The following is a 12,901-nucleotide window of genomic DNA, read 5'->3' on the forward strand; positions in this document are numbered from 1 at the left end:
TGACAATGCACAAGATGAATCCAAAAGAAACTGTATTCACCATAAAACGGAATGAGTATCCAAACTACGAAACAGTCAAAACTATATGTAAAATAAGAAAATAAACACAAGGCGACTCAAACGTGGCTAAAAAACTGCGTGAGATTTATTCAGTTGATGGTTACACATGAGAGCAACATAAATCAAAAAATGTTTTGAGTTAGACTGACGTGGCTTTTTGTTGAACAGTAGAAACACAGAAGCTGCTTTTGCTGGATATACATATATACCTATTGTTGCGTTTTCTTACCCATTACTTTGATTTTCAGCAAGGCACGTGACCTTATAAATAAAACAGTGGAACAACAAACGGTCTAAAACATTTCGAATATATATGTATTTTTAAATCAAAATGTTCTTAAACCGGCAAACTAAGCAGCATACTGGTAACAACTAAGAGAACTGAAAGACTGGAATTTGCGCTGTTTTAGGAGTATCGCACATAAAACACTGTACCTTTTAACTACATGTCTATAAGTCGACAATTACTTGTCTATATATAATAATATTTACTATATATAGTAATAGTATTGATTGAAATGAAATCTTATCTCGGTCTCCGCTGCTCCATCCCATTAGGCAGGAATCCTGCAATGATGGGCACCGGCCATATGAGGGCAGCAACGCTCCACACAATAATCACCAGTGTCATGAAACAGGCCACCAGTGTAGACTCGATGGGTTTGCGGTTCAGCCTCCAGCTGTTATCCCTATTGAGCTCGTCCAAGGCAAAGTCAACGCAGCAAAAGCCAAGCGGGTCCCCCGTATGCGATCTGCCTTGCCCAAGCCTCCTGTTACGGGAGAGGCCGCATCCGACGCACAGGCGGAACTCCTGCTGTCCGCCTGAAATGGCCAGGTGCTCGATAACGACAGGTGAGGCGACCCAGCTGAAAGCGGCGCAGAAGAAAGCCCTGCCGCGGTTCGTGGTATGGATGTGCACGTCGCATTGGAAGCCGACGCGCCTGTCCCAGCGTGCAATGAGGGACGTGGGCCGGAGCCTTTGCACGCTAACATTGCACAGAGGCTGGGGCGAAGCCCCGGTGGATGGTGCGCTTTCGTGGACGGACCTCTTAGAGAATCTAACGTCCACCTGGAGGCTCTCCAGGAGGCTTTCGGTGGAGTTGATCGGAGTCAATAAGGTGTCCTCGTCGCTCCAGGCGTGGGACCGCTGGGAGATCAGGGCAGTGGCTGTCAGGGTCAGCAGTAGCAGCAGCAGCCTCGGGGCGCCGGTCAGCATGGCACAGGGTGCGAGGCTTGCGGCGGCATGACGTGCGAGATGCGCCCCCGGCGATCCCATCAGCCCCCGGCGCCTCGCTCCCCGGCTCATGGGAGTTCAGGATTTGCGTGCCCAGTCTCGTTCAACTAAAATGCAAACGTCAGACGTACAACTCTCAGACATGCCTTTTCGATAATTTTCCAGATCTCGCCCGGATTTAACTGCCTCCCTGCCGGAGCTCTGCGCTCAGCCGAATGTTATGAGACTGACGCCAGCCACCTGGTGGTGTCCATCTCTCGGGCAAATATCCAAGCTGATGCCCATGTGTCTGTCTTTGCAGAAATGAATCCCTGCATGTCCGGCTCTTCCTAACCCGAGGCATCTAAATAATCATCTAGTCCTCTGTGTTTGAAATGAATACAAATTCAGTTAGCGTATACACTCTCAGAAAAAAGGTAAACATTTGTACCTCTGCTTGTCACTGGGGCTGTACCCTTTTAATTGTACCTTTAAAGTTACAGAAATTGACAGAAATGGGACATCCCAAAGGTACAAACAGCATTAATGTACCATCAATGGTACAGAAATGTTCCTCAGAGTCCATTTCTGTACCTTAAAAGGTACAGTTACCTACAGCTAAGGGTACAATTAGCAGACTCTTGAGGGTACAACCACAGTGACAAGCAAAGGTACACATTTTTACCCTTTTTTGTAAGAGTATAGATCTGCTTTCTTGTTAATGCTCTCAATGAAAAATATAAGTAAAAATAATCAACTTTAACTGCAAATTTGACCCACATAACAATTACGTTTTATGTTGATTGCTTATGTTGTTACGGTGGTGATGACTGTAGTCTCTGAATGTGATGCAGAATTTAGTTGATATATAGTACCACAAAGCGTTTGGACAGGCCAATTCTCCTACAAAGGAGAGTGATTGTGTCATATCACATGACCTGGCCACCTGACCTGAACCCAGTAGAAATGGTTTTGCAGGAGTTTTGACCGGAGAGTGAAGGAAAAACAGCCGGTGAGTCCCCAGCATACATGTGGGACCTCCTTCAGGACAGCTGGAAATGCATCCCAGGAGGCCATGGAACTGGTGTAGAGGGGACAGTAGGGTCAGCCAGTCTCTGGAGAAACTGGGGTTAAGGGCCTTGGTCAAGGGCCCAGTGGTGGGATCACTGTACCGACCCAAAGCAGTCTTCTGTGTCCCAACACACCTCAACAATTTTTTTTGTTTAATATTTTTTGTCAGTGTTTAATTACATATATGCCACTTTATAGTATTTATGTCTTTATAATTATTCTAAAATGTAGAGAATAGCACAAATAAACCTTTCTATGGCAAAATGACAAAACCTTTGTCTGGTACTGTATATAGAGTACCAGTCAAAAGTCTGGGCACACTTGCTTTTAATGTATTTTCTCTATTTTAGTTATCTTATTCACCTGATAGTTAGCCTTATGGCAATTCAGTAACACATAAATATTGCAACGACCAAAAACTGTTCTCTAGTCTCTTATAGCTCCCCTTTTTACGTCAATGACAGCATTGCAGATTATTTGCATTCTTTTAATCAGCCTCCAGATGTAGCCACCTAGAATGCTTCTCCAACAGTCCTGAAGGAGTTTCCACAAGTTCTGGGCACAATTTGGCTACCTTGCTCTTACTCTTCAATCCAACTCATCCGAAGCAGTAATCGTTTTCCTAATGATTGCTTTTATTGCTAGTATATTGGTGTTGTAGTTAAACACGTGCTTGCACTAGGAAGGCTTATGTCTTAATTCAACTCATCTGTTGATCCGTGAATGAAATGCATAACACTCTATTAAAATATCCGGTTGTAAAATATTAGGTTTATTTCTATAATTGCTTAAATTGCGTAACTAAATAGAACATGAACGTTATCGATCATTTCTGGAAGAGAACAAATAGTTCTCTTTTAAATAATGAAGGAATTATAAAAATAGCCTGGGCCGATATCAAGATAAAACAGGGAACATTTGCTTTTCAAACGCCAGGGGGCACGTTAAACAGTGGTTGAATAACACCTGTTATTACCGGAACAAAGCCGTGTTTCGAGAGCCTCCTCTTCCTTGATGAATTACCGTCACCCCTTCACTTTCGCGAGGGGTTGGGGTGGCAGATCCCCGCGAATGTGAAAATTTGCAAATAATCGAGCCCCCCTATAACCGCAACCCATAACCTCAATCTGCCAGCCTGGAGTAGAGGCGGACTTTTCCATTATGAACACAGAATTTCTGAAAATTACATGTAAGGATCTAGCATAGTCTGATAATTTAAATTATAGAAACATGTTTGTTATTCGCTTTTTAGTGACAGTTTTCAGGATATATAAACTGCCCCCCTCCCCCTCCCCGGCTGTAATGGACTATTGTACTTTGAGGCTCGCGCTGCCCAGCTTTCTTTTGACACCGGAGTATACCGGTGGTTCACTGCCGAGCGAAATAGCACAAAATAACAAGAAAACGGCACAAACATACAAGACTAACATTACAACTCCCGTGTCTTCGATACTGTACTGCTAGAGTGGCAGACAAATTGCGAACAGACGTGAAGGAATTAAACAAGTGTATGCACAAATTCAGAACTATACTTTGCAAAATAGGGAACAATCAAACTAAAATGTAGCCGATCGATCCGCCGGCGCGATCCCCCCCATCCCCGCCCCACCGACAGCATTTCTGTCCCCACCCTCATCGGTAAGTCTTACTGCTGTCACCCCGCGGATGGATTAGCATATTGTTCATGTCACATCGTTTGTAATTCCCTCTCTTTTCTCTATCGGCTCCAAAAATAATCTGAAATGGCCCACTTAGGGCGCCCCCTGCCCCTGTCAACCTGTAGGGCACCCAGAGAAGTTAGTCCGCCCCTGGCCTGAACCATAACGTTCAAAATCTGTTTTCTAAACAGACAGTAGCCTACTGTGCCGTACGCTTTGCATGTCAAATTGATTTGCCATTTCCTATCTGTAACTTCTCATATAAGCCTAACAAGCCATCTAAAATATACCTGTACGTACACAAGTTACTGTATTGTATGCAGTTGGAGCACTGCATTTTCGACCCACACTCTAAGAAAAAAGGGTAAAAATTTGTACCTTTGCTTGTCACTGGGGCTGTACCCTTGTATTTGTACTTTTTAAGGTACAGAAATAGACTATGAGGAACATCCCAAAGGTAGGAACAGCATTATTGTACCATCAATGGTACAGAAATGTTCCTCAGAGTCCATTTCTGTACCTTAAAATGTACAGTTACTTACAGCTAAGGGTACAATTGGCAGCTCTTGATGGTACAGCCCCAGTGACAAGCAAAGGTACAAATTTTTACCTTTTTTTCTGAGAGTGCATTATTAAAAGATCACACGGTATTTTTTAAACCAAAATAACTTTTAATATTTAAATATATAATATTCTCTTCGATTAGCAAATATTATATACCACTAATGATTATGTGCTAACCCAATATGATTTTATGTGATCCAGATCCGTTTCAGTATTGATTAGGCCCATATATTTTTGTTTTAGGCGTATCATTGGAGTTTCTGCGATTTTTCGGCGCTAAAACTATTCCCAGTTGATTGTTCACTCGCAAATAGCCGAAACCGCGAGTGTCCAAATGAAATGGGGATGATGATGCAGAGGTTTGTTTTGCAGCGGCAGGAACATGACAGGGAACTGCAAGGTGGTGAAAATGATTTCAGATGAAGAAAAAAAATTGTGTGATTCTTTATTTTCCACTGAAAAATATTAACAGAACCGCTGCGGGTGACTTTCCAAACTGATAAACTGCCTCATTTCCCGCATTTCGCTGTCTCTAATTACGAGCTAGGGATTTCATTGCCCCCCATTTGCAGCTAAAAGCCTCGTGTCTTTATTCTTTCGTATTCTTTATTCCTATTATTTATACCCTTGCTTCTTCCACTATGAATTTGCTAATGTTCTGAATGCTTTAGACAATGCGCTGGGCAACCAGAAAAAAAATGCACATGAATTATTTGTTAATTAATTATGCTGCAGAAATTCAAATAAATTCTTGCCGACATACATGCAGATTAAACATGGATGTAGATCTTTTGTGCCGAGGTGCCTGTTATTTCACCTTCTTTACTTTGAAGGTGTAGCACACGCTCACAGTGATACAGGTGCCCAGTGACACTCCTTCTCGTTACCAGGGATGGAGTGACAGCTTCCAGTCTCTTTTGAAGGCTTTCTGACCTGTGGGCCAGTGTGACAATCCAATGAATGACTTAATGTTTGCGTTCATATTCCGGTGATGCTAATTTTAGTTCAGCCCACAGACATCCAAAACTACACTAAGAAAGTTCAGAGGTGTCAGTCATGATTATTAAAGTAATTAGGAAAGGCTGCTTTAAACCCCATTCCTATGGTAACAGTGGCACCGTGTTATTTCAAGCGATACACGTTAGTTAGTGACGTCTCGTTGCAGGTGGCTGGATTTGGAGTGAAAAACAAACCTAAAAACTGTTTTTTTTTTCCACTCAGAAATGAATGCCTCTCTTTCTTCTTGTATCCAAGCTGTCATAATGTAAAATTATAGTAGGTTTTCTGTGTATATGTTTGACCGTAATGATATTTGCTTTAAAACTCTAATTCTGAAACGACACTGCTAAAAGATTTTTTTCATGCGTGAAGGAAAAAAACTAAGAAGAGCAACATTATTGGAAAGGCTGGTTTTCTAAACGATATGGATGTTATGTCAGGCCTGTAAGAGTTTAAGAAATGAAGGAGGAAGTGAAAGAAATTTTCGGAGAACAGAAATAGTTTTCCATGCTGGGGTCAGTTGTCATTATTGGACATAGTCAATGATGATCCTATGAGCAGCTTACTAATGAAGGGGAATTGTATTATAGACAGAACTCAGATAAAAACAGAAAATAAAGGAACCACAAGGAGTCTAAATGCAGACAGGAAGGCATGCAAGAACTAAACCAAGGCTAAACCAAATACATGGGAACGGAGAAGAAACATTAAGCTCAAATCAGGGAAACCAGCGGGTAGCAACTAACAGCAAACACGCTTACCTTAAACATATACAATGACTGACAGAGTAACTGGGCAAGAGCAGATACATACATACACAGATGATGAGGCTCTGAGAAAGGCACAGGTGTGAGCCATAACTAATTAGGGACAATAAGGAACAGGTGAGGATCATTAATAATCATAAAGCACTAAATAATCAAACACTGGGGAAACAGTAATGTAGTAGAAATGGGAATAACCTGGACCTAAAACACAAAACCAGGACCAATACTGAACTACATGAACACAATATAGTTAACAAGGGAAAACAAAATGTCCAACGTAGTTGAACCCACGATGGTCATCAACAGCCCACTTAGCTCCTGGGAAGCGGGGGGACGCACCAGGGACATAGAAGGATGATAAAACTAAGGAAGCACAGAGAAAAGGACAAGATGGTCAGCGACACCTGCTGGCCAAGCAGGGAAACAACAGACGAGGCAGGGGCAGATTTAGAGGGAGCTTCTGATCTGAATGGGCATTCAGTGGGTCCGTAAACCCAGTCACTGTCCGTGGTCCTGAAGTAGCCCTCCCTATCATTCCCTTCCATCCCTCATTCTGTTTCTCCTCTCCTGGTCCAAGAAGCCGCCAAGCATGTTTGTGACTGTAGATGTGGGAGCACCCTCAGCTCTGACAGAACTCCTGTGATAGAACAGGCATTATAAGTCAGCCACCATAACTGAACATTTCCTCATTAAAGTTTTATACTACATGAACAATGACATAATCAGTATTCTATCACATTCTTACATATCAGATAGTCATTTAGATAATAACTAATCATCTTTTACATAATAAGCATAGTTTTCTATGTTCTATGTTTCATTCTATGTTCTATGCATTATTTTATAGTATGGAGAATTTCATTTTATAGTGCATTACTTTTAATATGCTTCAGTCCATTGCAGTGTGGAGAGTAAGAGACCATGAGTGTCTTATGATAAAAAAAGGCTGGAGGGTCAGGTGATTTTTATTGTGTCTATTTGAAATTTCAGGATGAGAATTTGTTGACCTCCCCTTGGCTACACATAAAAAAACTTTGCTAAACCTGTTGTATAAAGAAGCATAAACGTGTGCTTTATCGCCCCCGTTTCGTCGTCTATTTTCGATCCCATTCCCCCCACCTGTGAGAGTTTAATGGAAGATCAGCTGCCTTCCCATTGGCTTGTTTTGAAAAATATGTTATTACACCTTCACAGCACAGGGTGCAGAAATTTCATGTTATTACACCTTCTCCACAGCACAGGGTGCAGAAACTTTGTGTTATTACACCTTCTCCACAGCACAGGGTGCAGAAACTTTGTGTTATTACACCTTCTCCACAGCACAGGGTGCAGAAACTTCATATTACTCAAATAAATACATATTAGAAGTATATAATCTATAGAAAATATTATAAATTTCTTTCAGCCCTCTCTGACTAATGCAAACAGACACCCACGTACATGTGGTCATGTTAACTGTGTTGACATTGCATTTAAAATCTTTCCATGGTTGCCATGGTGATGCTTTAAGTTGTTCTTTAAATGTTCTTGAATGCTCTTCAGTCTTTTCCTAAACATTGTAGGGCAACCTTTTGTAAGTAAATATATTCATATATGAGGAAGCTTGCTTCAACACCGATCTACCACATATTCCCTGTCTTGGACTCTCTCCCATTTCTCGCCCTTTGATCGATGTCTGAAAAATCAGTGCTTTTGCTGTACATGCTGAAAAGGCTTTTGTTTCCATCGGTGCCAGTGTCTGCATCACATTTCCTCTGAAAGGCTGAGGCGAACGTCCATAGCTGAGCGGACGCCACGGCAGTGGAACAACTTTTGATATTAGCTAGGGCAGTGATTCCCAATCCAGTCCTCGGGGACCCACCTGGTCCATGTTTTTGCTCCCTCCGAGTTCCCTGGCAGACAGCAAAAATGTTGATTGTCTAAGGGTGCCCCAGGACTGGATTGGTAAACACTAAGATAGGGTTTCTGAACTGTTGTGCATCAGGGTACGGGGCTGTACATCGTACTCAGATTCCTGTTTGTGAACCTGTGCACGTAGAGAGGATGCTATTAAAGATGGGCTACGAGCACCCAAGTAATTGCTGATTACCGATGAATGTTGTCTTAATGAGGGAAAAGAGGAAACTGGCACTAAGTTGCACTATGTGATGGCTGTGTTCTCATCGTTCTCTCCACGCACTGCAGATTTATCTCAAAACCAAAAGCCATCGTTTCAAGAAAACCATCGTTTTCTTGAAACGATGACTCTGACCTCCCCTCTGTGAAGTGGTTGAGGTGTGAGGGACGTGACCTCTGCTGACTGCCCGTCTTACATCAGACTCAGACAAGATGGCCGCCAGCGACATCCCCTTAGATGGCTGCCTCTGCCTAATCCCTAATCTCAGGACCCCCCACCCGCCCCAGATTTTCCTCAGTTCCAAGTGTCCCAAGAAACACCACCAAACATGCACAGTGTGCAGTTTATAAAGCAGGGGAACGTAGAACTGGAATTAAAATGTATGGCAATGGCTGTGTGCTTCAAGACAAGCTATTTGTGTAAATGGAGTGCCCGATTAGTCAAATGATTTATTTGGCGATCTTCGCTGAATTACTCAGAGAGATTCCTCCGTCGATGGATGAACGAGCTGCCTGTCTCCTTTTTATCTTTCAGACATTATTTTTCTCCGGGCCTAAATTCGGCACCATTCTCTTATTAGGTTTTTTGTTTAAATGCAATTGCATTCAGTTTTCACCTGGCATGTTGCTAAGCAACCACTCTCACCAGTCTCCCTCCCTTTTGCTGCATTGGCAAGTGGCACCAAAATAGGTGCGATGGAGTGCATTGAAGTTGCTAAGCAGACACAATTTGTAACATTTCACCTTTGACCTTTTGAGTCACAATTGTGAGATTTTAGACAGTTTATCCTGCTTGTCATATTAAAGCCCTAGTTTATATATAAATCCTGTATATATTAAATCCTTTTTCCTCACAATAATTACACAAACAACCACACGCCGTGGTGCCAAAATCTTTTTCATGAGAGTCCTATAGATACATCAGAGCTGTATATATTTCCCCCTGTACCACTGGAGTAGTTTAGACGTAATTTTACCATTGTGCTTCCCTGTGATTGAATACACCACTAAACCATCTGCCATCTGGAATATTCTGTTCACATGTCAGAGTAGTATCGGGGGTGGGCTGAACAACACAGGAGATTTTGGGGTAAAACACTAATCCCAGTTTGTATCCTGAGATTATTTTTTAATAATTTTGTAATTCCTATTATTTAAGGTGTCCTGACACACCTTTGAGGGACAGCCCAATGCCATTTGGTACCTGTGAATTATGTCTTCCAGAATTCCCCTGGCCACACTTGTAACTCACTGTGCCAAATCCTGTTGGCAGAGTTTAACCTTTTTGCTTTGGTCGTAATAATATAAGTTCATGGTACAGCACTGCCCCCTAGTGGATGTTTCCCATACCAACTTTATACCGAAGGTCCTTTTCATTAACCTGGAGTAAGATTGGATTCGCTTACAAATGGCTGAGACATTGGTGTCGCTATAGATTATTTTGAAGCCCAATAACTGTGTTATGTCTCAGTGTTCAATTAGACTGAATTACGACAGAGTCACCAGATGATAGAATCTTTTATTTGCGGAGTTAGATTTTCCTTCCTTCGCATAAAGTTTGAAGAATCAGTTGGATAGAGGATTTGGATTTGGCTAATGTGTGCTGAATTCTAAAAAGCTGCCCTGGTTTAACTGGCATTATGGCAGCACATGGGGGGGGGCATCGTAAGGCATAATCCCCACTGCAGAAGCCCAGGCTTGGGGCATGTTGGCCCCCCCCATCTCCCTTTCTGGGCTTCTGCTTCCCAGAGAAGCCGGCTTCACGACTCGCAGAGAGGATGAGATTCGCAGGATCCAATTTGCAAGGGGTGTCTAAGGCCAGAGCACCACCCAGGTCCTTGACCATGTGACACAGCTGGCCAATGGCATTGCATGTGAAAAACACAATGAGCAAAAAAAAAATTAAAGCAACACATTTTTAAGATAATCCTGCATGACAGAGGAAGCCTATAAAAACAATGCGGACTAAGATGCCAAAGCAGCACGTTCTTCAGTCAGTTGAGGTATGGAGACGTGGGGTAGTGTTTCTTAGAGCCTCACTTTGGGGCCGTGTGATACTGGTGATTCTAGATTCTAGATTATTCATTGTCATCTCACCATATAAGGATATACCTGTTCAAATATTTGTGTACCGTGTCCCATACGGTTACCATGAAATGTCATTTCTCTGGGGCCACCATGCAATTTAGAATGAAGTAAAGATTATTTACAATAAAAAAAACAATAAAAAATATTTAGAAAAAAAATATATATATACACCTGTATGTAGGCCAAATAAATCATTTGACTAATCGGGCACTCCATTTACACCATGGCCGTATATACGTGCATGAATACGTATTGCACAAGACCAGGACATCAGCTGCTGTGAGCAGCATCAACAACGATGACGAACAGATGCGCACAGATATCTACACCTACACACATACAGATGTGAGAGAGGAGGTGTAATTCTGCCGGGGTGTCGTGGGTGTAATGTTAGGGGCAGGTGCGTCTTGGCATTTGTACCCGGTGTGTGTTTGGGCACAGCAGGGTGTTGAGGGGCCGAGGAGGTCATCGCATTCCTCATGGAGACGTAGGTCGATGTCCTGCCTCTTGCAAAAGCACCATGCTGATGTCAGAAGTGGGATATAAGCCCCAGGTGGAAACTCTAATGATGGGAATCAAGTCCTGGTGCGTTTCCTCTCTGGGGGGTTGGGAGCCAGATTCTGTAGAGCAGTGTTTCCCAATCCGGTCCTTGGGGACCCAGAGTCGGTCCTTGTTTTTGCTCCCTCCGAGGGAGCTGGGAGGGAACAAAAACCTGGACTGTCTGTGGGTCCCCAGGAACCGGATTGGGAAACACTGCTGTGGACATTCCCTCAGTAAGGGTTCAGGAAAAGTGTTACTGCTCAGTGAGATTCCAAGTCCAAAATCAAGGTAGGGGGGAGTGTGTCAGGTGTTAGTGTTTGTATCTCTGATTTAAACACCTTCAGCTCTACAGGGACACACTCCCATTGCTGTGGTATTGGTGACTCTCTCTCTCTTCCCATTTCACACTGTTTCAACCTTCAGCTCTCACTGTCTGGCACATCAGTGCCACTTGTCAGACTGTCTGATAAAGTGCCACCCTATCTATTCCTCAAAACAGGCAGGAGAGAGGAGTGAAACAGAGGCCAGGTCTATTCTGTCTTAATCAGGGCACTAGCTGCACAATCCTCAGCCATCTTGAGGAGGCCAATCCTTCTCCTAGGTGACCTCACACAGTGTGCCATGACCAAACCAGCAGAGCTGCTGCCCACATGCCAGATTTCTCTGCCCTTCCCTATCTGCCCAGCTTCCCTCTTCAGGCTAGGCCAGATTCAGCTTCAGAAACACTGAAGTCACATGATCATTTGCTAGTTTTCATAAAAACTCACCTAATGATTACAGGGATGTTATTATGTAATAATACTACTTTCTCTTGCCAGAACAGACATTTTTCTTCCAAATAATAGTTGCCTAGATACATTATTCAGAGTCAGAACAGAAGTTTCCTCCAAAGATGATTTGAACCAATAACCTTCTGTGTTGGTCAATCAGTACACCTACCGCGACTACCTGCCCACATGCTCCTATTTTCTTAGTGGGATGAGTGTTGATACATTACAACACAGTTACAAACAATATCTGCACACCTCGTGGTAGGAAGTAGCCGAAAACACCCCTGTAGCAAGGGCATATTTAAGGTTATGCATAATTATCATGTTGGATTACAGTATATTTATAGTGTACTTAATTATTAGTGTTTCATACTTATAGATCTCTGTGATGCTTGTATTGAAGTTAGTATGACAAGTTTACAGTAATAGTTAATAGTAACACAACTGTTAAATAAAACTCTATTTCAAATGTTATTAGCTTCTTAAAATATCAAATTAGACACCCCGAATAACAGTTTAAGATAAGTGAAGAAATAATAGGGAAATATCTGTTCTTGTTGATCGTTAGCGCTTCGTTGTCCCCCTCTAGTGGAGAATAGCGGTATCGTTAAATATAAATAAATGAAACGCTGTATTCAAAATTAAGTAATCTAAGAAAGGGGCCATGAGAAAAAACCCATTCACGCTCCTATAAAGAAAACTACGTAACATGATATTGGGGGGGGGAGCTGTAAAAGTATTCGAATCATAATAACGCATCACGTTTTAGGAATAGATTTTGCTTGTAGTTTGCAATATGTAATTCGCATTTTAGGCTGAAAAGAAAATAATCAAGTGAATCGTAATGAGAACGTGAAAACTCCTGTTTAAAAAACCGAAAATGGTGGAATTAGAGGAAAGGTCATACTTTCTTGTAGCATATACCTTAGGCTTAGACCTTCTTTAAAATATTTTATACGATTGTCTTTAGTAGAAACTGATAGAAAATAATTTGTACACGCGAACATATTTGTTTAAAATCTGAAAAAAACATATAAAGTCTAATATGAAAACGAA

The 12,901-nt window shown here is 42.2% G+C and overlaps 1 protein-coding gene across 1 annotated transcript; it reads right to left on the reverse strand.

Moving 5' to 3' along the window:
- Nucleotides 1-133: 133 nt before the first annotated feature.
- On the reverse strand, nt 134-1,626 carry LOC111846937 (transmembrane protein 158-like). Its single transcript, XM_023817678.2, has one exon. The coding sequence runs from the start codon at nt 1,364-1,366 to the stop codon at nt 587-589; it is 780 nt and encodes a 259-aa protein (XP_023673446.1). The 5' UTR covers nt 1,367-1,626; the 3' UTR covers nt 134-586.
- Between the last annotated feature and the right edge of the window lie 11,275 nt (nt 1,627-12,901).

The sequence above is a fragment of the Paramormyrops kingsleyae genome, chromosome 23 (genome assembly GCF_048594095.1).
Source record: "Paramormyrops kingsleyae isolate MSU_618 chromosome 23, PKINGS_0.4, whole genome shotgun sequence".
Classification (NCBI taxonomy): domain Eukaryota; kingdom Metazoa; phylum Chordata; class Actinopteri; order Osteoglossiformes; family Mormyridae; genus Paramormyrops; species Paramormyrops kingsleyae.